The sequence below is a fragment of the Dama dama genome, chromosome 12 (assembly GCF_033118175.1).
Source record: "Dama dama isolate Ldn47 chromosome 12, ASM3311817v1, whole genome shotgun sequence".
In the NCBI taxonomy this organism is placed as follows: domain Eukaryota; kingdom Metazoa; phylum Chordata; class Mammalia; order Artiodactyla; family Cervidae; genus Dama; species Dama dama.
The window spans coordinates 46,669,163-46,696,755 of NC_083692.1; the positions used below are offsets into that span (position 1 = coordinate 46,669,163).

General features: G+C 35.9%; 1 protein-coding gene across 2 annotated transcripts in view; it reads left to right on the forward strand.

The window, feature by feature from the left end:
• Positions 1–27,593, forward strand: part of UNC13C (unc-13 homolog C) — a 609,739-nt gene that overhangs the window by 381,677 nt on the left and 200,469 nt on the right. For both annotated transcript variants that reach the window (XM_061158385.1, XM_061158384.1), the window contains one exon: positions 12,013–12,146. In XM_061158385.1, the coding sequence (XP_061014368.1) occupies positions 12,013–12,146 (134 nt within the window). The remainder of the gene's footprint in view (positions 1–12,012; positions 12,147–27,593) is intronic.

Here is a 27,593-nt window from a genome sequence, read left to right on the forward strand (position 1 = left end):
AAAAAGGCTCCAAGTATTTATAATCAACTTACTGTCAAGTGATCAAAATTTAAGTGTTCATCTCTATAAATTTAGTTACAGGCATGTAATCATAGAAAGTCTATTAAAATGAAACTCAGAGATTGTGGTCAATTTTTAAATACAAGATGAACAAAGGATTTTTTGTACACCTTTAAATGACTGGAGGTTTATAACATTTGTAGAGATCTGATATTTAGACGTTTTTCCTTATGTTGTACTGAAATCTTCTCTATTGAAAGTTTTACTCACAAGTACTAGTTTTATTTTCTTGACCAAACAAGACAAAGTCAGTTTCTATTCTAATCTCTTTCTATACCACAGTCCACCATGTATTTGAAGTCAGCAGTCATGGTACTCCTGAGTATCATCTCAATGCTAGTAGTTCTTTTAAATATTGGTATCTTAAATTGAAAATAAATGCCTTCTAGACCAAACACCTGAGTTTGATCTCAGTACTACTAGTTCTTTAAATGTTTATATCTTAAATTGAAAATAAGTGCTTTCTAGATGTGACCAGTTTACATTTTTCCTTTTTAATGCAAGTTTAATTCGTGTAAAGAGAAAGGGGAAAACAATTTATACATTAAAGTGGTAATATTTTATGTTCATGAAACTGTCTTATGCATCTCTCTTGGGATTCGAACAAGAACCTTGTCAATTAGCAGAGCATTTACCATAAATTTAATTAAAGGTGAGTATTAATTTCTTACAGTAATAAATGTCTCTTACTGAAAATGTTCTACCCATATAACTCACTATAACTATCAGAAAAATAGGATTAAATAGATATACTCTGATTTTAATATTAAGCATCCAAATTTGAAGAAATTAATTCCTTGCCCACGTTTAGACAAGTTGATGTAAGTTGGTAACAAAATACCAGTTTCTCACTTCATGTTGTTATTATTTTCTGTTATTTCATGCTGTTAAGTAATTTGTATATTTAAGGTCTACATTCAAAGTTATGACAATTTGTAGTTCTGTATGTAGATCATTAGCCATTTATAGTCTGTTGAAATTCAAGGAACCGTTTAGAGATTTTAAAAATCACTTAGAATATCCAAACTTTTAAGTGCGTTTTTGACAGTTTAACTATCAGTATATCTCAGACTTACTGAAGCTGAAAGGACCCAGTGAAGATTCTCTGTTTTATTGTTATACTGTAATACAAAAATTCTAATATTTTTAGAATTCAAGGAAATTGAATAATTTCTAATAACTTTAGAAAACAAGGAAATTCCTCCCCCGCCCCCAACTAGGTTAACATATTTCTTAGGTTTATAGTTACTCTTATTAAGAATACCAGGTGCTCTATTTTTTTCTTCAATTAGCAACCATAAATTAAGTTTTTTGGATATAACAATAATTCCCTAGGGAGAGTTAATTTAAAAAGTAATGTTTACAAAAGGATTAGCATAGCAACATATCAACACCTGGAAGGAGCACCACATGAATATCCTAGAGGTTATTCCACCTCCACTTAAAATTAGAGAGCTATGTAGTTGGAAATTTGTCATACATAAAGATAAAGCAGAAATCTTCTCTTACCACACAGAATGCAAAATCTAGCAACCTATGACCAGTATTAGCATCTGAGAGGTACTGTATCATTCTTCCTTAAAAAAAAAAAAAAGGCCTATTTTTGCCTGACTTACTGACAGTTTAGTAGTGAACTCTGCCTAGGAATGTGAGAATTTCAGAAGAGCAGAGCTGTATGTATTAAGTCCAGACTCCCAAGTCATAGCTCTAGTTATCTTGACTTAGTAGATCTGCACAAGGACTCTAAAATCAAATGTTTGTATTTCTAATAAACAACTGAGGCGATCTTGATGTAGATAACCCATGGATCAGACTTAGAAAAGTACACATCAGGGGCAGCTTTGCATATAGTCTCAGATTTCACTGCTTGCTGTGTGATTCTTTTAAGTTTTCTGCATAACTTACAATTCACAATTTCCCAAGGCATTTTTGCTATGGATTTTAAAAGCTATTTGTATAATAAATTATGGCAGTTGGAATATAAACTCTGCCCCAGCTATCCCAGAAGGGCAAAAATGGCACACCTTTATCTGTGATGAAAGTAAAGTCAGGTTGATGCACACCTAGCCAGAATAGTCAGGGCTATTCATTCCATGTATGATCACAATCCAGCTCATTAGCAAATCCAAGCACTGTCTCATTCAGAGTAATTTCTAGAGTCTCTACCATTCATGACCAACATTTAAGTGACTTCCTATATATCAGTAAAATTCAGTGGTGAAGAAGGCATTTTTGACAGTGGTATTAAAAATTAGTAGTGGAAAAACCTTTGAAGTAGGTAGATAAAAGGTGTTAAACTTGGAAATGGTCTAAGTGAGGGATGAATTGAACTCTGCTATAGGCAAAAAAAAAGAAAAAGTAATAGGAAATATTGGCACCACTTTAAATGAATGCCCCATTTTTATTAGATCTTAAGATGTATAAGGAGACTTAGGTCTTCAGTTACAAATGTGAATTTTCTATGTAGCAGTGACTTTTAAGCTTTTAATTAGATAGAAGGGTCATAAGCCCTGTGGATCAATAACTTAATTTGTCTTTATGCCTTAACAAACAAAATCCAACTCTGTGTTCTGCTTTTTAACTGAGTAATTTTTAACTTTAGAAGAGAGGTTGAGTGAGGTAGTCTCTCTTTTCAAGGTCTTAGTTTTCTGATTTTGTGACAACCTATGATCTTGTCGTTTAGTTGCTAAGTTGTGTCCGACTCTGTGACCCCAGGGACTGCAGCATGCCAGGCTCCTCTGTCTTCCGCTGTCTCCTGGAGTTTGCACAAACTCATATCCGTTGAGTCAGTGATGCCATCCAACCATCTCACCCTGTTTCCTGTCCTCCTCCTGCCCTCAATCTTTCCCAGCATCAGGGTCTTTTCCAGCGTGTCGGCTCTTCGCATCATGTGGTGTTGGAACTTCAGCTTCAGCATCAGTTCTTCCAATGAATATTCAGGGTTGATTCCTTTAGGATTGACTGATTTGATCTCCTTACAGTCCAAGGGACTCTCAAGAGTCTTCTCTGTGACCTTGGGACTACTTTAAACTATGTCAAGCTCAGTTGCCTCATCTGTTAGGCTGTTTCCTCATCTATAAAATGCAGTAAATGTTTCTGTAGCCTTTCTAGTACTATAAAGACACTGACTCAAGAACAAAGAAAAGAGATACAGCGATGTGGGTAGGTCTATGAGCTCTAAGCTGTTAAGAAGTGAGCACAAATGATATGCATTTACTTATGTGTTGATTTAAACTTCTTTATCTCTTTCTTTTATCTTGTCTGTGGACAGTCTAGTTGATTTTACTCCAAATGCAGGACTCTGGAATCCAGTTGAATGCCTTTGTGCTGAAAAATGATTGTAGCAGTCTCTGGTGTGGTAACCAAGTTTCTCATACAGTTAACAGTTAATACATGTTCAGTCTTTCTCCTCTTTTATTTTCTTCCTCTTCTAAAGGATGCAAGCCTCCATGAGATATTTTCACATCCTCTCTCTTTGTTTTTTAACTTCCTATCTACCCCTTCACACCATGATCAGAGATTCACATCATTTTCCTTAAGTGTAATCAGATAAGAATTTAGCCTTCCAGAATTACCAAGATAAGCAATTTTAGTGAAGTCATTCAGGATACTATAGTATCATTTTGATGGTTTCCTATATTTGAGCAAGCAGAGTGGGAGTCTATGAAGTGTTGGGAACTGCACTCTCTGGATTTCCTAGTATGTCCTTGTCTGGTTGTCCATCCTGCCCAAAATTGAGTGGAATTAAATCAACACTAATTGGGAGAAACAAATAAAGGGATTGCAGTCATATGAATTGTAGGGACTAACTAGAAACTTCAGTAAGAACTTTTGGGACATTGGATACTAATAATAAAACAATATCGATTAAGAAAGTTCTATAAGTTAGGAGTTTGGGATTAACATTTATGCAATGTTCTACGGTAAAGCATCTGTCTACAATTCAGGAGACCGGGGTTTGATCCCTGGGTTGGGAAATCCCCTGGAGAAGGAAATGGCAACCCACACCAGTACTCTTGCCTGGAGAATCCCATGGACGGAGGATCCTGGTAGGCTACAGTCCATGGGGTCACAAAGAGTCGGACACGACTGAGCGACTTCACTTCATTTCACTATATAAAGTAGATAAACAACAAGGACCTATTACATAACACAGGGAACTTTATTCAATGTCTTGTAATAACTATAATGGAAAAAATCTGAAAAAGAACGTATATCTATATTTGTATTTATATATGTTGTTTAATCTTGATTCCATACACCTCAAACTAACACAACATTGTAAATTAACTGTACTTCACTAAACATGGTTAAAAAAAGAAAGCTCTAAAATGGAGGGGAGAGCAATTGGCAATTAAGTTAGAACCAAACCTTCTTTGTGCCTATAGCTCTCAAACTGCAGATGAATGCTAAGCAGCTGTGAGAGTCTCAAGAACACAGGGCATGTGCAGGGATTTCACATAAGCACTGATAACTTTATTTTCTGAAAGTATTCATTCTCATTCAAGATAGAGAACTCAGAATAAAAATCAGCCCATTATTATTGGTGGGAAGTAATGTTTGTCATCTGTGTCTATAAGCTACATAACCAGGTCTTGGAGTTCAGAATATAAAGAGCAAACCAAAGCTATATGTTTTAAATGTGATCTAGGTGTTCTGTTTTCAGTAACAAAGAGGAGATCAGAAAGAAGTTAACCCTCAGTTTCTTTATCTCTGAAGTGAGGGTTTTAATGTTTGGCTTTGATATTTGAAAATCATTGAAGATCAGCCAAATGAGAACTAACAGAGGCTGTTTATTCAGATCTTGCTAAAACAGGCAGCCAAACTCACTTTTATGTGGCAGAGACTCAAAGTCAGGCAGGAATGTGAAAAAGCTTTATAGTGAAAGGCAAGGGAAGTTTCAGGTCTAATATGACTGGAGTTTGTTGGCCTGAAGAAACTGGGAGTCACCTAACTAGAAGAAGGCTCAGTTAAATGGCAAAAAATAGATTTTGTTTGTTAAGGCATAAAGATGCAAATTAAGTTATTGATAAACAGGGTTCATGATCCCTGTGTCTAGTCAAAAAGTTTGAAAGTCATTGTTACATGGAAGCATTAGTATTTCTATCTGATGACCTAAGTCTCCTTATATATCTTAAGATCTAATATAAATGGGGCATCCAAGTTAAGGTGGTGCCAACATTTCCCATTACTTAATAAAAAAAAAAAAAACTTTTTTGCCTATGGCAAAGTTTAGTTCATCACTTAGACCATTTGCAAGTTTAACACCTTTTATCTACCTACTTCAAAGGTTTTTCCACTATTAATTTTTAATACCACTGTCAAAAATGTCTACTTCACCACAGACTTCTACTAATGCATAGTAAGTCACTTAAGTGTTGGTTGTGAATGGGAGAGACTCTGGGAAGTTACTCTGAATGAGACTTAGTGCCTGGATTCTCTGATGAACTGGATCGTGATCCTGCACAGAATGGATAGCCCTGAGTATTCTGGCTACATCTACATCAACTTGAGTTTACTTTCATCACAGATAAAGATGTGTCATTTTTGCCTTTCTGGGATAGCTGGAGCAGAGTTTATATTCCTACTGCTATAATTTATTATATAAGTAAATTTTAAAACTGATAACAAAAATGCCTTGTAACAGTGTAAGTTTGAAGTGAATATAAAGCGTAAGGAAGCTGGGATCATTGACCAAGTCCTAACCATTCTGGGCTGACTGTTGCAGAGGTTGTGGTTTGACTTCCAGACTGGTTGCTATGGAGATTGTGGGTCAGATTTCTCTCATGTGTAGTCTTAAAGACCATATTCAGTCTTTAAGGCTGACAGTTTTGTTGTGAGGATTGACCATGGAGTGAATTGGAAAGAAGCCTCTGTTGCTGCTTTCGGAGGTGGTAGAAGTATTATTAGACAGGAAAGGAAAAGTATGAGCGTCCCTGGTGGCTCAGTGGTAACGAATCCATCTGCCAATACAGGAGAGTTGGTTTCAACCCCTGGGTTGGGAGGATCCCTTGGAGAAGTAAGGGGCAACCCACTCCATTATTATTACCTGGGAAACTCCATGGACAGAGGACCCTGGCAGGCTACAGTCCATGGGGTCGCAAAGGAGTCAGAGACGACTTACTGACTAAACAACAAAAAGGGGAGGGAATATTATCTGGGGGAGAGAAGCAATAAAGGTGACTCCACTGATGCAAAAAGCGTTCCACCTGCTTTCCCTGGGCTATCGGAACTGTACCTAGAGTAATCGTGTCTAATCCTGCCTAAGTGTAGGCCAGTATAAATGCTCTTCTTTCTGGATGATAAACTGTCCACATTGCTTCACAGACATCTCAAAACCCCTGAACATCTGTAGCTTTATGTTCTGCTTCCAAAACCATTTAAAAAGTTCCAATTTTTCTAACCTGTCATCTACTAGGGCTAACATGTCCTTATCTCCGAAGTATGAGAAGATAAACAGCCAACTCAGAGTCAGAGGAAATTGCAAACTTATTATATAAGAGCTATCTAATTCATGTTTTAATATTATCAATAATTTGCCAGCCTTTTGTTATATTTTAAAGCTTATTTCTTTTTTAACACTCAGGCTCACTACTATTTCATTTTCTTTTGTGTCTTTTTATCCACTCTGTCCTGATTTTCCTAATTCCTATCGTCTGTAAGCCTTGTTGCCAAAACTTTCAAGACATCACTTACCTGCCTTGAACAAAAACCATCTTGATCTGTACGCTACTGCAGTCAGCCACTGCATGCACACAGATTCTGTAAGCTCTTTGCGGAGATGTCACAACTTCATTATCTTACCTGAGGAATCTTTTCTTAGCTCTTCTCAACCTCCACTCTGGAGCCCTTTAGCTCAGTTGTGTCTGACTCTTTGCAACCCCATGGACTGCAACTGGGGCCCTTTATCTGACCTCTATTCCTGCCCCCATGACCTGAACACCTGGACACAAACATCCTCCTCCCATTGTCTGCTGCCCTTCCTTTCTCCTCCCTCTTCTTTCTAGATCTACTCCTCCATCGTCCCTCTCATTTCTCTTCTTCCTTCCTCCAGACCATAATACATATTTGTTTCAGAGCTCCGGCCATGCTTGTCAAACACTTAAATCCCTTTCCTATGCATGGCCCTCCAGTAGTAAATTCAGGACTGTTTCCTTGATTTCTGAATCCAGTCCTGGAACTCATGATGGTCCTAGACACTCAAGAACCCACCCTCACCAGCGCTCCCCAGCTCCCTGGCAGATCCACTCTGGGTCCAACTCAAAGTCTGCTCTTGTTCCTTGCAAATGCTGTTTCGAACTTTTGCTACTTCTCTTATCTCGAGATAAAAATTCCTTGCTCTCCTTCCTCATCATCAATGAGATTTACCTGCAAGACTCTTATCACCTGACCATGCTCTTCATTTACATTTGAGGGTAATCCTCCCACATTAACTCTGGACACCAGTTTCTCTCGTTTCCGTAGGGCCTCACTCCCCTATCTGTGCTTCTCTTTCATAAAATGATATTTTTTTTTGAGACTTTCTCCCCAAGGTTTTGCCTCTGGCTGTGTAGTCTCCTCTCTTGCTCTCTTTGAGTAATCTTGTTTACCCCATAATTTTAGCTACTGCACACATGCTGGAAGTCCTCAAGCTGTGTCAGTAGTTCAGGGAGCTTCCTAAACTACTGATCGGTTTACCTGGTTACCTTCTGGATAGTTCCATTGACTTCTCCCTCTCTCTCTTTTTTCTCACCATTTATGTAATGACTTATATTTATTTTACTTAACTATTTCCTAAGTATTTTCATAAGCCTGTCAATTTTATTTATTGACTATTTCATAAGTATAACTTTATTAAACTTCCTGCTACTGCCAAATCATTTTTTTAAAAACACAGCTATAATTATGCATTCACATGTTTAAAATCATATAATAGTCCTCATCAAATTTAGTATAAATGCAAATTCCTTTGTATGAAAAAAAGGTCCTTCAGTATTTGACACTTGCATCTCTCTAGCCTTTTGGTTCCCAAAGTATACTCAGAGGAACACTTTTTCTGTGGAAGGTTTTACAAGATGGAATGTGGGGAATAGGAGAGGGGTGAAGGGCTCTATCAAGTTCAAGCATTTGAGAGAGTAATGTTTAGTTGATAACTTTCAGAGTATTGATTCTCAACTGGTGTTGATTCTAAATAGCACCAGAATTTCTTGAGACTTCATTATATATGCAAAGTCTTAAGCTTCACCTTAGACCTGCTGAATCAGGAACTCTCGGTATAGAGCCTACCAGTCTGTGTTTTAGCACACCTTCCCAGTGATGCTAAGAAACACTAAAGTTTGGAAACCACTGTCTTAGAGATGCATATTAACATCTTACTACAGTAAGTCTGGGAATAATTTATTTGTTTAAGCAAACATTTCCTCAATTTGAACATGGACCATGTGTGTGTGTGTGTGTGTGTGTGTGTATAAGATACTCATTAATATCCTTAGAGAAACTTGTCAAAAACCTGAAGCCTTACATTACTAGTAATTCTCTATTTAGCCTTGTGTTCTTTTGTATTTAAATATCCTATCCTTGCATCATTTTTCTAAAATATTCCCCCAACCCTTGTCTGGCCAACTCCTTAGAAGAGGTATTTCAAAATATGCATATAGAACAAATACATGGGATAGCACAGAAATACTTAATAGCAACCTTAGAAGTGTTGCTCCCTCCTACTACCATGAAGATATCATTTGTTATTTCAGAATTTTTTCATGTAATGTTTCTCTCTGTATATCGATCTCTTCTTAATGGAGTATCTTCATATTTTCTTCTTTGATATTGTAAAGTATAATGTACATCTTATCAGCTTGTCTGTACAAGCTTCTTGTATTGGAATATCCTTTATAAACATAACAACTAGAAGCTTTTCTCAGTTGATCCTACATTCTGGTAACTTTCTACTTTTAAAAAATTATCTCCCCATTATGCTCTCTCAGTATTTCTTTCACATATCTTTCCTCAATTTTCTGTTAACAAGATAATGTTTAGTCACTATAAAACTAATGACAATGTTAAAATTGACATACTAAGTCATAGTTTTATAAACCTATTGTATTTTATTTGTTTAGGTTAAATTATATATTGTACCCATATACAATATAAATATGTATTTTAAATATTTTTTATGATAAATAGTAATTAATAGAGGTATTAGTAAGTAATTAATGTACTTATTACTAGCTTTCAGAATTTCCACTGCCATTACATTAATTTTTCTAACCATAATTTCAAATGCTTTAGTAAAATTCTCAAATAGTAATAAAGTGTTTCATGGTGGCTTAGTGGAAGAATCCACTGGCCAATGCAAGAGATGTGGGTTTGATCCCTGGGTCGGGAAGATCCCCTGGACAAGGAAATGGCAGACGACTCCAGTATTCTTGCCTGGGAAATCACATGGGCAGTGGAGCCTGGCAGAACACAGTCCATGAGGTCACAAAAGAGTCGGACATGACTTAGCAACTAAACAACAACTTAGAACAACTGAATTCCTAAGCAATCAAGTGAGTATTCTCATGTATTGGACTGGTCAAAAGGTTCGTTTGGGTTTTTCCACGAGACATAAGAATGTTTTGGCCAACCAAACACATGGTTGTACTCCATCCTTTTAAACATGCAGTCTATTAAAATGCACTAGTAAAATGCATAAAGCATGGTTTGTGATATCAATATGTGATACATAAAAACTAATGACAGCATTGTTTGGTTTATTCTGATGCATGATATAGAATTTTATGGAAAATAATGTTACCAGCTATAATCCTTTAGTGGTATTAAAAAAGGAATGGAAGTATACTTTGTGACAGTTAAGGGACTTTGGAGTTAATGCGTATTCAACTACTTTGGTCTTTCCCCTTTCCCAGTTCACTCTTTGCAAAATGATGATAAGGGCTCTGGTGTTAGACATGTCTCATAGTCATTTACTTTTATTTGATCACATTACTTGAAACAAGTTAGGCATATAGTTTGGCTGTATACACATCAAGATGATTAATGATAGTATTCTCATACAGTTCACCATGGCCATCAGAACTAATTTTACTTACAATCTTTACAACTCACCAGGTTCTCTGGATTTCTGACTACATCATAGCGAAGGAAGTCTATTGAGTTTAATGAGTAAATAAGTACATTACTGTGACCATAATAAACTCCTGTTCATAAAAGAAAGACAAGTTTCCATAGACGATATAACTTAATAATTGGAGAAGTTAGACATTTGTTTGCCTGTATTGCTGCCTTTTTCTTCTTAAACATTTTCTGATGTGCCTTGGTGTACCTGAAGAATTAAAAGAGAAAGGCTGCAGAGTTTCAAGTGGTTCTCAGGGGCCAGATGCATAAGGTTTATTAAGATCCTTTGAAGACTACTTTTGGTTCATTCTGGCAGTTTGAAGTAATATGTGCTAGCCACTAGTCTTTTGACTAATCTCAGTCTTCAGCTTTTAATATGTTACATTTTGAGCTTAAAGGTAAATTAACAGCCCTTGGAAGTACCCTCAGAAAATTTAAGTCCCTGAAGGTACATCATAGTCTTTGTATGAGGTCTGTAATGATACAGGATTATATTTAACTTCAGTGAGAACAATAATAGTGTGATGACTCATCTAAATCTGGTTACATATGTTGGGCATCATTAGAAGATATGCATATAGCCATTCAGCAGAGGGTGGCTGATCTTTGGAAATGACACGGTAGTTGAGTAAAACAAATGATTTTTGTTGTTTAGTTACTAAGACATGTCCAACTCTTTTGTGACCCCAGGGACTGTAGCCTGCCAGGCTGCTCTGTCATGGGATTTTCCAGGCAAAAATCCTGGAATGGGTTGCCATTTCCTTCTCCAGGGGATCTTCCTGACCCCAGGGATTAAATCCACATTTCATGCATTACAAGTGAATACTTTACTACTGAGCCACCAGGGAAGCCAAATGATTGGACCAAATAAAATCTAATCCACCTTTTGTATGAGAGACCATGAATTTCCTGAGCTACCAATTAGAGTTTTCAAATATCCTGGACCTACAAGCTTATAAATACTTCAGCAAAAATAGTCAAGGAAGCCATATGCTTCCCACTTATATACTTGAATGAAAATTGTCTGTCTCCATCTTCATCTTTTTTCCTAATTTTAAAAAGTAAATGTAAAAGAAGTGCCATAAGAATACCCAATGAAACAAAACAACCAGAATAATTGACCTGTATGTTTGAAAGAATTGCATGTGTTGAGTATGAAGTTTATATGTAAAACATTCAAGAGTGTTATACTATTTTGATCTCACTGTAAATTTAGGTCATTCAGACAACACTCCTTCCAGAGGTGACAGTGGAGAATTCATTCAGTATGATAAATTAAGGATTCCAATATGATTTAAATATACCTGTATGCACGTAAAAGAATACTTACAAAGTTAGAGTTAACTTAAATGTATTTGTGAGTGGAATGAGAGAGTTCTGGTCCGTTCATGTAACTTTATATCTGTAGAATTTAACAGTACTGAGTTTGTAACCAGACAGCCTTTCTTGAGTTCTGCCCACATAAACCAGTGTGACTTTTGAAAAAAATACTTAGGCAGGATAAATTTTACACACACAGCATTGTACACACAGAATTCAACCTTTTGCCTTGGAAAAAGTCACATTAAAGGGATAAACTCTATAACAATAACTCCTAAGATCATAAACTGCAATAGAGGAAGATAAACCTCCATTCCAGAACCAAAGCATTTAGAAATTCAAGCCTGGCCATTGTGACTTTACCCTGTGGGATGCCATTCAATGAAGAGAGAAAACCTGAATGTGCTAACTTTGGCTCTCATGATCTGAGAGTTGTTCATAACTCTCTTTGTCTGATCTTCCTGTTTGACAGTGATTTCTAACTAAAGTCATGCCCTTTAACCTTTTGTTTTGCATGTTGCCTGACTTTCTGAGCAGAGTAAGAAACAGGACGTTCCTCGGGAAGATCAGGGACCAACCACCAAGAATTTGGATTTTTGGCCCCAGCTTATAACACTGATGGTGACAATTATTGACGAGGATAAAACTGCCTACACTCCTGTCCTGAATCAGTGAGTACATTTTTTTTGTTAATAAATGGATTTTATGCAGCTAAAGTTAAAAAAACATAAACTATTTGAAGTACAGCTTATACTCTCATGACAATGACAGACTTGTCCAAAATTAAGCTATAGAAAGAAGTATTTTCTACTTTTATCAATAAACATCAATTCAGTGATAGTATGAATTTTTAGTTTCAGCCCCATAGAGTGTGATTATTTCAATATGGAAACAAATATTTCCCCCAAATTTATTTTCATTTGATATAGAAAAATTTCCTCTTTCTACTGTCTTAGAAAAATGCTATTCCCCCCAAACTTAAAAGAATGTTAAAGAGCTCATATTAAACATATTCCATTGTGACTTTTTAATAATAAGGATTTGGCCCCAAGTGTATACTTTCAAAATAGTTGTGTATGCTGGATTTTAAAAATATAATGCAGTATTTAAGAGAACAAGCCCATTTTCTCAAATAACCTAAGCCTATGCTGTCATGCATAGCATTTAGAAATTCTATGCAGATGAATTAAGGCAGGTAGGGTGATTGCAGCCATGAAATTAAGACGCTTACTCCTTGGAAGGAAAGTTATGACCAACCTAGACAGCATATTAAAAAGCAGAGACATTACTTTGCCAACAAAGTTCTGTCTAGTCAAGGCTATGGTTTTTCCAGTTGTAATGTATGGATGTGAGAGTTGGACTACAGAGAAAGCTGAGCACAGAAGAATTGATTCTTTTGAACTGTGGTGTTGGAGAAGACTCTTGAGAGTCCCTTGGACTGCAAGGAGATCCAACCAGTCCATCCTAAAGGAAATCAGTCCTGGGTGTTCATTGGAAGGACTGATGCTGAAGCTGAAACTCCAATACTTTGGCCACCTGATGCGAAGAACTGACTCATTTGAAAAGACCCTGATGCTGGGAAAGGTTGAGGGCAGGAGGAGAAGGGGATGACAGGATGAGATAGTTGGATGGCATCACCGACTCTGGGAGTTGGTGATGGAGAGGGAGGCCTGGCGTGCTGCCGTTCATGCGGTTGCAAAGAGTTGTGTATGACCGAGTGACTGAACTGGAACTGTAAAGGTAGTAAAGCAGGTGAATTAAAATTCATGGCTGTTCTAGAAGAGTCTGAAATGAACAACTTACCAAAATTCCACCAGCTATGAAACCTTGGGCAAATTATCTAGTTTCCTTGGGTCTAAGTTTCTTCATATATAAAATAAAGGCATGAATTACATAATTTCCAAGACCCAGTCCACCTTTAATGTTGCACCTTTAGGATTTATTCCACACCCACACACTGAGAGCTATACAACCAAAATAACAGCTGACTCTGCCAATCAGGCATTTGCAGTCTGCTTAATGAAGAGAGTATTTTGACTTATTGGTCATACCCGAAATGCTGTAGGAATAGCAGAAATAGACAAACCATGAAGTACATTCAGGCTTAATATGGTTTTATTATTTCTCATTTTCTATACTGGTCAAGACAGGGTCAAAAAGCTTGTGTGTAATCCAATTGAAATTCTAGCTATAGAATAAATACATGTAAATACTCTAATTTTTATCCTTTTATGTTTCTTTACTACCGACATTCACCTGCCCCAAATTTCTCCTAAATGTGGAGAAAGTGGTTCTCTCTGGTGTGCAGATAGCATCATCAGGCTTGCTTTTACACTTTTGTTTTCCCTTTTTCCCTTGTAGCCACCTTTTCTGCCTGATGCCAGAGTGTATCATATTGAGTATCTGTAGAGACTTTGCTCTTTTATTTCTTCTGATAGCTCAGTACTAGATCTTTTCTTTTAACATATAACACCCTCATTTCATCTTGGGTGGCTTTGAGCTGTTTTCTCATTTATTCTTTGGACTTTTCTTGAAGACAGAGTAGATTTCCTAGAGGCAAGGAGATTAATAACTTCTTTCAAGACTGTGCCCTTGGGCTGGGGTAGGCCACTTGATAAATGACCGTGAAATGAAGACAAATATCTGCTGAGAAATGCTAATTAAAAGTTATTTGAAAGAATTTATTTTTAATCAAAATTTTTTTACATTTACCAAATATCATAAATTAGAACATGATATTAAAAGATACATTATAGAATCATGGAATCAAAGTTTCCCAGAGTCATCTTTAATCATATACCATTAAAAATATACCAAGATTTATAGTTCCTTTTTTGTTACAGTATTAAAGGAAGTGGAGGGAATATATTTACTTATGCCAAAAATAAATTTTAAATTATGTGCTAAATTGAGTCTTCTAAGTATAAAAATGAGCCATGACACAAAGAAAGATATGTCTTTGCTTTACTTTTTATTTACTTATAGTGTCAGAGTTTAGAGTCACTTTTTTTTCTATGAAAACCTAGCTTGAATAAATCTGAATGTCATCCCTCTCTTAGGAATCTGTACTTTATGATTATATTTACTCAGATTTTGATAATTTTCTAAAGACTTTTTGCTTACTAAGGATTGTTCCTTAAGGAATCAAAATTCCAAACTGTTCCAAAATTCCTTAAGGCATTTGTTTCCCATATCATTAAGGCTATATTTTAAGTGAACTCACTTGGACAGCAAGGTGTGACCTTAGTGGCCGATGTTTATTGTTGTGCATTCGCTCAGTCATGTCCGACTTTGCAGCCCCATGAGCTGCAGCACGCCAGCATTCCCTGTCCTTCACTATCTCCTGGAATCTGCTCAGACTCATGTCCATTGAGTCAGCCAATGTTTGCAGTTGTCTAATTTGATGAGATTTCCATTGATGCATGTTTATTTATTTGCACGTGTATCTTCACATTTGTTGTTGTTCAGTCTCCCAGGCATGTCTGACTCTCTGCAGCCCCATAGACTGCAGCATGCCAGGCCTCTCTGTCCCTTACCATTTCCCGAAGTTTGCCCAAGTTCATTTCCACTGCATCAGTGATGCCATCCAGCTATCTCATTCTCTGATGCCCTCTTCTCCTTCTGCCCTCAATCTTTCTCAGCATCAGGGACTTTTCAGTGAGTCATCTGTTCACATCAGATGACCAAAATACTGGGTTTCAGCTTCAGTATCAGTCCTTCCAACAAGTATTCAGGCTTGATTTCCCTTAAGATGGACTGGTTTAATCTCCTTGCTGTCCAGGCGACTTTCAGGAGCCTTCTCCAGCACCATAGTGCAAAGGCATCAATTCCTTGGCATTTCACCTTCTTTAAAGTCCTGCTCTCACAACCGTACGGACCACTGGGAAGACCGCAGCCTTGATTATATGGATCTTTGTCAGCAGAGTAATGTCTCTACTTTTCAGTACACTGTTTGTCATGCATAGCTTTCCTGCCAAGAAGCAAGTGTCTTCTGATTTCATGGCTGCAGTCACCATCTGTAGTGACTTTAGAGCCCAAGAGGAAATCTGTCACTACTTCCACCTTTTACCCCTCTATTTTCCATAAGGTAATGGGGCCAGATGCTATGGTCTTAGTTTTTTTTTTTTTTTTTTTAATATTTAGCTTTAAGCTGGCTCTTTCACTGTCCTCCTTCACCCTCATCAAGAAGCTCTTTAGTTTCTCTTCACTTTCTGCAATTAGAGTGGTATCAGCATCATATCTGAGGTTATTGATGTTTCTCCTGCCTATCTTGAGTCCAGCTTGTGACTCATCCAACCCAGCATTTCTCATGATGTGCTCAGCATATAGATTAAACAAACGGTGAGAACAAACAACCTGTCTTACTCCTTTCTCAATCTTGAACCAATCAGTTGTTCTATACTGGGTTCTGACTGTTGCTTCTTGGCCGGCATACAAGGTTCTCAGGAAACAGGAAAGTTGGTCTGGTATCCCCATCTTTTTAGGAGCTTTCCACAGTTTATTATGATCCATGCAGTCAAAGGCTTTGATACATAGTCAGTGAAACAGAGATAGACGTTTTTCTGAAATTCCCTAGCTTTCTCTGTGATCCAGCGAATGTTGACAATTTGATCTCTGGTTCCTCTTCCTTTTCTAAATCCAGCTTGGACATCTAGAAGCTCTTGGTTAGCATAATGCTGAAGCTTAGCATGCAGGATTTTAAGCATGACCATACTAACATGGAAGATGAGGTCAATCATTCGATGGTTAGCACATTCTTTAGTACTACCCTTCTTGGGAATTGGGATGAGGATTGACCTTTTCCAGTCCTGTGGTCACTGCTAGGTCTTCCAGATTTGCCAACATATTGAATGTAACACCTTGATGGCATAATCCTTTATGGTTTTGAATACTTCTACTGGAATTCTGTCACATCCACTAGCTTTATTAACAGCAGTGCTTCCTAAGGCCCACTTGACTTTGTTCTCCAGAATGTCTAGCTCTGGGTGGCTGACCACACCATCATAGCAATCTGGTTCTTTGGATTTTTTTTTTGCATAGTTTTTCTGTGTATTTTCATCTCTTCTTGACCTCTTCAGCATCTACTGGGTCTCTAGCATTTTTGTCCTTTATTGTGCCCATCTTTGGGCAAAATGTTCTCTTGATATCTCCAGTTTTCCTGAAGAGATCTCTAGTCTTTCGCTTTCTGTGTTTTTCTTCTAGATTTATACACTGTTCATTTAGAAGCCCCTCTTGTCTTTCCATGCTGCTCTTTGGAAATCTGCATTTAGTTGGATATACCTTTCCCTTTCTCCCTTGCTTTTCACTTCTTTCTTTTGCTGTTTGTAAGGCTGCCTCAGATAACCACTTTGCCTTCTTGCTTTTTTTTTCTTTGGGATGGTTTTGTTCACTGCCTCCTGTACAACATTACAGACCTCTGTCCATATTTCTTCAGGCACTTTGTCTACCAGATCTAATCCCTTGAATCTATTCATTACCTCCACTGAATATTTATAGGGAATTTGATTCAAGTTGTACCTGGCTGGCCTCATGGCTTTCCCTGCTTTCTTTAGTTTAAGCTGAATTTTGCTGAGAAGCTTGATGATCTGAGCCACAGTCAGCTCCAGGTATTGTTTTTGCTGACTGTATACAGTCTCTCCATCTTTGGCTACAAAGAATGTTCAATTTGATTTTGGTATTGACTATTTGGTGATGTCCATGTGTAAAGTCATCTCTTGTGTTGTTGAAAAAGGGGATTTGCTATGACCAGTGCATTCTCATGGCAGAATTCATTTAGCCTTTGCTGTGCTTCATTTTGTTCCCAAAGGCCAAACTTGCCTGTTACTCCAGATATCTCTTGACTTCCTACTTTTGCATTCCAATCCCCAGTAATGAATAGACCATCTTTTTTTTATGTGTGTGTGTGTTCTAGATTTTCTAGGTCTTCATAGAACTGATCAACTTCAGCTTCTTAGGCATCGGTGGTAGGGGCATGGACTTGGATTATTGTGACTTTGAATGGCTTCACATAAATCTTCACATTTAGGCATCACTAGTTATCTTACTGGTTAGAAAAGCACAGTGTTTCACAAAGTAGAAAGTCCAGATGACTGACATTAGGATCAAATAGGCTGCTAGCTGTGTATGCAGATTCTGAGCCCCATCCCAAATCTATGGAGTTAAAATGTGAATTTGGCCCAGAAGTCAGCATTATTAATAAAATATTCCTTGTGTGTTCTATATACATCAAAGTATAAAAGCACAGGCCAATTTATGAAGAAAACATGTCTGGCTTAAACAAGTTTTGTTTTTATTTTGAAGGTTATAGCAAGGGAATGAATGATTTAAAAATATAGGCCTTATTTTTATATTTTTCAATATAGTTTAGGGTTATGGATATAATTAATTAATGAAGTACTCAGGGTTATTATGAATAAAAACATTGCAGGCTTTTGCTTATTCTAATTTGATACTAGTTTATAATTGTATAATGTAATCATACAGGGAGACATTTGTTTACTTTGTACACTAGTATGTATTCAGGCATATATATTAGTTGACTAAGTGAATAAATTAAAGGAAATCTCTATGTATACTTGGCACAGTGTCTGTTCTCATCATTCCTACTCCACTAATTAATTAAGATACTATTTTTTGAGGAATATTTATTCACCTTTTCAAAATTATTTTTTATGAAGTAGTTTTCCAGATGCCTATAGAAATCTCACTATTCCATTGAAACTGAAAACTATTAAGCAGAGTAGTTTTAGAACTTCGGGTGTGGATCTCTCCCTTTTAAACAGATATATTGAGGTATCAATTCAGTCGCTCAGTCATGTCCGACTCTTTGCAACCCCGTGGACTGCAGTACGCCAGGCTTCCCTGTGTATCACAAACTCCCGAAGCTTACTCAAGTCCATAGAGTCGGTGATGCCATCCAACCATCTCATCCTCTGTTATCCCCTCTCCTCCCACCTTCAACCTTTCTCAGCATCAGGGTCTTTTCAAATGAGTCAGTTCTTTGCATCAGGTAGCCAAAATATTGGAATTTCAACTTCAGCATCAGTCCTCCCAATGAATATTCAGGACTGATTTCCTTTAGGATGGACTGGTTGGATCTCCTTGCAGTCCAAGGGACTCTCAAGAGCCTTCTCCAACACCACAGTTCAAAAGCATCAGTTCTTCGGCACTCAACTTTCTTTATAGTCCTAATGAGCTATTAGGGAAAATTAAATACTCATTTCTCATTTATTGTCTTTTTAAAAATCAGTCTAAAATATCCCCAATATTTTGTAAACATTAACTACATTCTCTATTCTCTATTGTCTAATCATTAATTGTTTGGTTTGGTGTTGGGGGTTGGTGCCTGAAGGGTTCTACTCAGTTCCAGAGTCATGTTTACTGAGTTAGTAAAATTTGCCAATTCCATACTTGTCCTTCTGCTTTGTCTTTAGCCTTATTCAGATTTTTCTCAATGATAAGTGATACCCCCTTCTCCCATCCTAACATGCAATTGAAACGAAACAATAGATGATTACTTTGGTTTAGTAAAGTAACATCCAAAAGCTCCTTACCATAACAGGCCATCTAAAAGGTTATTGTGAAAAAAAGCAGAAAATTGCCATTGTAACTTTATTGGCATCAGACAGGAATGATCATACACAATAGGTGCTTTTTCACTGAATACAGACAGATAAAATGACTGCTGAATCATAGTGAAAGTATTTAAGGGAACTAATTCTAAGCAGTCTTAGTAGCTATGCCTCATTCTTTGACAATAAGAGATTCATTCATAAATATGCATTATATTTGGGAAACAACTTACAGACAAAGGAGTCTCCCTCCACCGATGCTTGGGCACTCAAGATGTTTGTTTGGAATTACCCAGTGGGCATTAAGGTCTTTACTTTTACTGCAAATCTCATTTTATTATAGTTATTTTGTAAGCCATCTTAGTATTTTTGAATACAATGAATACATCAGTAATAAGTAAAAGAAAGAGGACTATGTTTCAAGTATGCAAAGATAAATGTGACTTGAGTGGCTTAGTGATCTAACATTTTTGAGTGAGAGAGACTGATCTCTGAGACCTTAGAAAAGTTTTGCAACATTTTTCAAACTGTTTTCCACATGTGAAAAATCGGGAGGTAAAAGAGAAGACATAGGACCATTATCAGAATTGGAGGAGATGAAGCTTAAGAGCACTCAGCCAGTGCTGGTATTGCTAGATACTCAGCAAATGCTAATTCCCACCTCTCCTTCACTGCCTCAAGCTCCCTGACCCTGACATGAATCTCAGAACTTGCTTTCCCCCCAAGTCTGTAATCTGGACATAATGAAGTAGCTTGAGAAACAAGCTACAAGCTACAAGAAGTAGCTTGATCCTAAGGCAGTAAATTTCATTTGCTATTCCCTGCCCCAAAGACATTACCCAATTTTTTTAAAGCTTTAGCTGGCCATTTCTACCTGCCTCACTACTACCAGGTAACATCTTCATTGTCTTACAAAATGCTGATTTTACTAGTTAAGCTAGATGCATCCCAAATTTTATTTTTCATATTTAAATTAAATATGTATTTAAAGATCCAAATTCATTAAAATAATGCCTTAGGTTGTAGATATAAAAAGAAAACAGAAGTATAAAACGTTAGTTGTATTTAAATGACATTAGTGACCCACTTTGTTGTTGTTGTTACAAGAGAACTTAAATACAAAAGGAAAAATGATCATCACAGGAAATGTCCAATAGTAGTTGAGTTCACATTACAAATGCTTAAGCTGACTTTCACCCTTAACTGCAATGGTATGATGTGTTTCAGTTGCTCTTTAATTTGTAAGGCTACTTTGTAATTTACTAGTAGAGTCCTATTTAATAAAGTTCATTCTTCTTGGCTGTTCTCTCTCTTCAAGGTAATGGCAGATAATTGCACTAAGGCATGTCAAGTTCTCATATTAACAAAAGCTGAATTTTAAAAACTAATAATGTTAAAAGAGCAGAGAGAACTAAGTGTCTCAACTTCTGGCTGTGACAGTGAAGTTTCAGTTGCAGACAGGACAGATATCAGAACCATTGCTTACTCATATGAAACAAAGAACACATTTTTCTTCAAAGTCAAACTTTGCATATCAAAATAATACTTCACATATAATGAATTCTAATTGTTATCTGTTGTGACTAATGAATCAGTATTATCAGATCTAACAGTGGAAGACTTTTCCTTATTTCACTAAGAGATTTGCAAGATAATAAATTGAATTATTAAATTGTGTCTCATAGGATTCAAGGTTTAAAACATTTATGCTTTGCATTAATTGCTGCAAATTAAAAACGGGAGACATTCAAATAATGTTGAAATGGATCAATTATTTCATTAAACCTCTTTTTATAGATGATAGACTAAGTAAAGTCATGATTGCATGGGAAATGAAGAGGTGGAGCTATACATTCTAAAATTCAATTTGTACCAATTTTACTTTTAAAATATAAATAATGAAATATGAATATTTAATACACTATATTATACATGTATTTGTTTTAACTTTTAAGTATATGTTATAATTCCTAAGAGGTTAGGAAATGGTCATGGCATGCATACATGCCAAGTCACTTTAGTTGTGTCCAACTCTTTGTGACTTTATGGACTGGAGACTGTCAGTCTCCTCTGTCTATGGGATTCTCCAGGCAAGAATACTGGAGTCGGTTACCGTGCCCTCCTCAAGGGGAATCTTCCTGACCCAGGGATTGAACTGTCTCTTGTTTCCTGCATTGGCAGGTGGGTTCCTTACCGCTAGTGCCACCTGAGAAGCCCAGGAAATGGTCATGGAAAGTTAAAACCTCTTTCAGTCAAGCTTGTATCATAGTTTGGAATTTATTTATCATTAGCGTATAAATTGTTAATATATGGCTAGAGATTGCTGAAGTTTGGGAAACCAGTTAACTCCTGTGAGTATATAACAATTTCCCTCTTCAGTCAAGTTTATTGCTATTAATTTTATTAGGAATTTTTTTTTCTGGAAACTAATAACTAGCAAACACAAATGTAAACTTGCATTCATTTGATAATTTTTTTTCACATTAGAAATCAGTAAATCTAAATATTTTCTTGCATGTCTCATTTGTGGTAAAATTTTCATTATAATTAGCAGTAAACATTTATTAAGTGCTCACTGTGGGCCAGTGGCTGTACAAAGTATTTACATATAAAGTTTCATTTAATCCTCAGAACAGCCCTAGAGTCCCAAATTGCACAGTTATCATCCCCATTTGACAGATGAGGAAATTGAGTTTTAAAGAGATTACTCAGTGCTCCACTGGGTAAATTAGTTAAGTAACAGAGAAGAAATCAAGTCTCTGTCTTTTGAATTGCATTGAGGCTTAACCACTACATTGTACTTCTGTGAATTGTGCACAGGAAATAGCCAGTTCTGTGTTAAATTACAGAAAATAAGCCTCTAGCAAATATGCAAATGTATAGACTTCTTAGCCAGCTCAAAGAAAAGGCAGAAATCTTCAACTGTGGAATGTATTGGAAGAAAACAACTCCTCCATTTGGTTTGATACAGAGAAGACAGCACAGATATAGCATATACAATTTGATGCCATAGTGAGATTGTGTATATCTATAAAGGAAATTTGAACACAGTGCAAAAATACACTGTTATGGAAATATTATTTTGTGGCCCCTTAAAAATTAGAAACATAAAATCTTGCCAGTGTTTACTCAGAACTTGATAAAAAATCTCTTATGAGAAATACTCTGTGTCTCTCCTCTTACTCCGAGTTCTGTTTTGCTTCTTTTATTGGTTGTATATAGTTGTGAATTTTTCTCCCCTTTTTCACTGAGTAGGTAGGAATAAAGAAGTTGTTTCAAAAACTATTAGCTTTGTAGATGTTCTTACCAGGTTACATCCTGGCTTGTAAAATTGTTTAAATTACTGGAGAGTAAATTTAAGTACTTACAAATAAATAGAGAAATAAATATATAAAAGTATGTGTGTATATAAATGTACAAGTACAGTAAGAAGACTGTGTAAGCACAATTAATATTATTTGTTAGTGAAGAGATGCTAGATGGAGAATTGTTTTCTAATGTCAGCCAAAACTGCTTAAGGAGAAAAAAAAAAAATCATGGTATTTTCATCAGTACTGAACTATAAAGCAAATGTCAATAAAATTAGATAAGTTAAATCTTGTGGCAACAGTAAAATGATAGAATTTACAGTTTTACACAGTATAAAGGCACCAACACTATCACTAACTCTTAATATTGGGAGCTACAATTCACTTTTTAGTCGCTGTAAACTTGTCTTTGCCCTTATCCTTCACAGTAACTTAATCATTGCTAATTCTGCCTTGGGGCTTCCTTGGTGACTCAGTGGTAAAGAATCCAAGAATCTGCCTGCCAATTCAGGAGACACGGGTTCAGTCCCTGAGTCTGGAAGAACCCCTGGAGAAGGAAATGGCAACCCACTTGGGTATTCTTGCCTGGGAAATCCCATGGACAGAAAGAGCCTGGTGGGCTACAGTCCATGGGGTTGCCAAGGAGTCGGTCATGTCTTAGTGACAAAACAACAACAAATACAACAAAAGACTTTAGCTGGAAGAGATACCGAGCTGTACTTTCAAGGAACAGAGAGAGTATTTATGATCAGATGGAAGCTGAGGAAGAGAGAACAGATAAGAGACAATGATCAGAAGACGTGGGACATTAGATATGTTTAGAAATTATAAGTCTAGGTGGCAAGAGCATGGAAGGCATTGGAGAGTAGAGACAAGTTATCGTGGGGGTCAGGTTGCCATTGGCCAGGCAAGTCACCTTAATGGGCTGAAGTTTCTCTGGGCTACTGAATGTGTGACAAGCAGCTGATGGTTTTAAAGTAGTGATTTGAAATATTACAGCCTATGTTCTTCCAAGGTAAATTAGGTGGGAGTATACAGTATGAATTTGAAGAGTAAGAAATGGAGGTAAATAACAGATCAACTAACAGATTACTTCAGCTTTTGAGTCGTGAGACTTGAATTGGGGATGAGATGGTAGGAACAGGGCAAGGATAAATTCTACAGCCACATCAAAGGAAGAATCCACAGGAGAGAAGAAAGAAGATGCTGTGGGTTGTGGCAGACGTTGATGACCAAGTTTGCTCTCTGGATTCAGGCAGGGTTGACTCATGAAATATTTTATTTAACTAGGATTTCTGTGAGACAGAGCCAGAGAAGTGTTTCCAAATGCACCAAAAATACCATAGAGGGGTAGTAAAGTAAAATAAAAATACAGACTTTTAAAGAACCTGTGTAATTATTAAGTAAACAAAGGATCTTTGAGTAATTATTTTTTAGCACAAGGATATATATTATTTCCATCGGTAATAATAAGAAAACCAAGTTTGAAGCTGCCCTGTCATAATACACAGTAAGCAAAACTTCTAATGATATCTCAAACCCCAAAGATTATCATCTGTATGGAAGGAGAGCTTGGCAAGAGATTTAAATTAAAGCTTGAGATTTAAATTTAGACTGTTGCAGAAAATATGAAGCCAATCATTTGAACTGTAAATATTTTAAAGCAAAATCAATCCATTTAAACAAAACAAAAGAGCTAGCTGTAAGGACATCATAAATGTTTGGGAATTTCTATTATTGTCAAAAAGAATGAAAAAAATGCAGTCAAGAAGCATAAGCTCTATATCTGATTCTGTCATTGATGTATTTCATGTTTTAGGACATGTTTCTTGGTATCTAATATTCCTAAGTGTAAAATGAGTATAGTCAAAGTTATATTTGTTGTCTGTATGAAAAAAAATTGAATATTTGCTACTTGTTTATTGGAGAGCTCATGAGCTTTGGAAAATCAGCTCAAGGCTCTAATTCTGACTACCAGCTCTTCATTTGTAAAATGAGAATAACAACAACCAAAATGAATTTTGTGAGCAATAAATGAATGTTATTTAGCTTTTTAAAATAATCACATAGTATTTAGTAAAATTCCATTTGATTTTATTTCAGGATGCATGTAAATGTTCATATTTTTAAAAATAATCATCTTCAACTTCACAGGCCTATTTGATATAGAAAATGAAAGTTCTAATGTTTGTGTATCATTTCTTGTGAAGAAAAGAAAGAAATAAAACCAAAATAAGACTCCCTTTACCCATGCCTTACAAATTTTTAGTAGTTGGGCGTATTGTTTCCAACTACTATTTTCTGCACATGTAAGCATAGAAATTCATTTAATAGTATTTATTTTTATACTTTTTTTTTTAAACAAAATACAGGCTCATAGTATGTATACTAATCTGTAATTTGCCTTGTTTGCTTAAACTGCCTGACATTTATCTTTTCATGTCAGTACAGGCAGACCTATCTCGTTTTGTTTAATATTCTGTTTAAATATTTGTTTAAAAAATAATTTAAAAAATATTTAAAATATTAAAAAAAATATTTGTTTAAAATTCTGTAGTTTCATATAACACCATGATGATGCATCCATGGAGGGGGAATCCTGAGACACAGGAGAGAAGGAAGTGTAAATAACTCAGGTATTGGAATAGCATAAAAACTGAAAACTTGTAGAGAGTCAGGCTTTTGGAAATCTGATGCAGACATCCTGAATTTTCTTTTCTTTTCTTTCTTTTTTTTTTTTTTGCTTGTTTTCTAGCCTGAAATGCACTTAGTAAAAAAAATTTTACTATTATTTTAATTGACATTTCTTTGAATATTAGAATGGTAAGAATCTCTTATCTACGTTTGCTAGGTTTTGTGGGGTGTTTTTTTTCCTTTTTAGATCTTCTATTAATCACAGTCATTTTTCTAATATTTCTCTTTTTCCTCAGATTTATAACAGTTTTTCTTTTATTAATAGTATTATCCCTTTGCCTTTTATATATCTAGTGTATATTTTTCTAGTATGCTGTTTTTATTTTAAATGGCAGTTTGGTTTTGGTTTAGGTTTTTGTTAAATCCTCAACAGTAATAATGAGAACCCTTAAACCTTAGTTTCACAAGAATGAAAATCAAATTTGACATTGCTTATGCAACTGAGACAATCCTGACACAAATAGCTTATTTTTAGATTCTCTGTTTGGAAGTTATCTGATTAAGAAGTCTAGATTAAAGGAAAATATTTCAAAAGTTGCTTTGAGAATCTTTTATTATGTTAATTACAGCCATTAACTGGTGTGCATAGCTTATCTCTTCCACCAATTAATCTTTATCCTCCTTGAAAAGTACATACAAATCTTACTTTCTTCAAGTAACCTCTGTGAATGATTGTACCAGATATTCTTCTGCATCATATACTCTTAGCTTTATTGTGTCGAGTAATTTGTACTTAGCACTAAGTAAGTACTATGTGCCTTTCCATTGTGATCCATGTGTTTTCTTTAACCAAAGTATAGTTAATTTACAGTATTGTGTTACTTTCTGGTGTACATCAGAATGGTTCAGTTATATGTATGTGTATATATATATATATTTATAAATATATAAAAATTTCAGATTCTTTTCCTTTATTGAATATAGTTCCCTGTGCTATGTGGTAGTAGTCCTTGTTGTTTATTTTATGCATAGTAGTGATCCTTGTTTCTTAAGATCACATCAACCCAAATGTAGACAGCAGAATATAAAAACAAGTCACTCAGGATATGTTTGGCTCTTGCCCTTGTTCACTGGTCTAACTCCTCTGCATCCTTTCAGCTACCGTTGCTGTTCTGCATTCTCCTTTTCTATTTACTATCCATATTCCTATTCCTCATGTTGCTCTTCTTTGATCTCATGGCAGTCACCATCACTCACAGCATACATCAAGTCTCCTGTCACTACTGCTGCTTGATAACAGAAGTTCTGAACCCTCTCTTGCCAAACTTGTTCATACTGCTGCTTCCCATCTCTGTGCAGGCTGCAGAGTGACCCTCCATTGAAGATAAGCTGCTCTCACAGCCCCTAAGCACCAGTAAGGAGAAGGAGGAGTTTTCTCCAAACTCCTGGTTTTCCAGAACTACTTTTTTCCACAACCAGCTCAACCTTCTCAGGCTTTAGCTTCTTTGTGGGACTTATCAAACGTGTGTGTGTGTGTGTGTGTGTGTGTGTGTGTGTGAACATAATATATATGTGTGTGTATATGTAATGTATATATTTGTTTTTACTGTCATCTGTACTACTAGGTTGTAGACTTCTGAGGGGCAAGGATTGTGTGTGTTTTATTTAGTACTTAGCCTTCAATTAATAGTGACTTATTAACTAATGTTTCTTATTAAATGCTAAACATGTTAACACTCATTTTTATTATAATACCTCTTATTTTACTGATATAAAATTTTTATAATTTTTTCTGAAATAAGATATTGCAAACTTGATTGAAGGTTTATTTGTACATATGCCTCTTTGAATTCAATTCCCTTCTCTACTTGCCCAAACCTAACTATTAGAACTTTTTATCCCTGTGAATTTCTTTGTATCTTTATGATAGATTCATGCACATTGTTACATGTATCAGTTTTTATTCTTCTTTATTGCTTAGTGGATTCAATTACGAATATAGCTCAGTTTATTTATCCATTCATTGACTGAAAGGATGACTTTCAACATATATAGTTTTTGTAAAAATATGTCCCATTTCTCTTGGATAAATGCCTGGAGTTGGACTGTTGATAAGTGTATATTTAACTTGATTGACAAACTGCTCTCCAAAGGGACTGTCATACTTTGCATTCTCAGCAGCTTTATATCAGAATTCAAACTTCTCTGCGTCTGTACACTTTCACCAGCCCTTGATATTGTTAGGTGTTGTTTTGTTTTGTTTTATTTTGAGCTGTCTTAGTAGACATGTAGTGATGTCACATTATAATTTTAATTTGGAAGTACCTAGTGACTAATTATGTTGAACATATTTTCATGTGCTTATTTTCCATCTAATTATATTCTTTGCTCAATTATCATTCAGATCACTTGCCCATTTTTTGTTGGGTAATTTTTTTTTCTTATTATTGGGATTTGAAAGTACTTTGTATGTTCCAGATATGTCCTTTTTCAGATATGTATTCTGCAGGTCAATTGCCTTTCTTCTCATTTTGTCAATAGTATCTTTAGAAAAGCAGATTTTAATTTTCATAAAGTCCAATATATCAGTATTTTATGGTTTGCA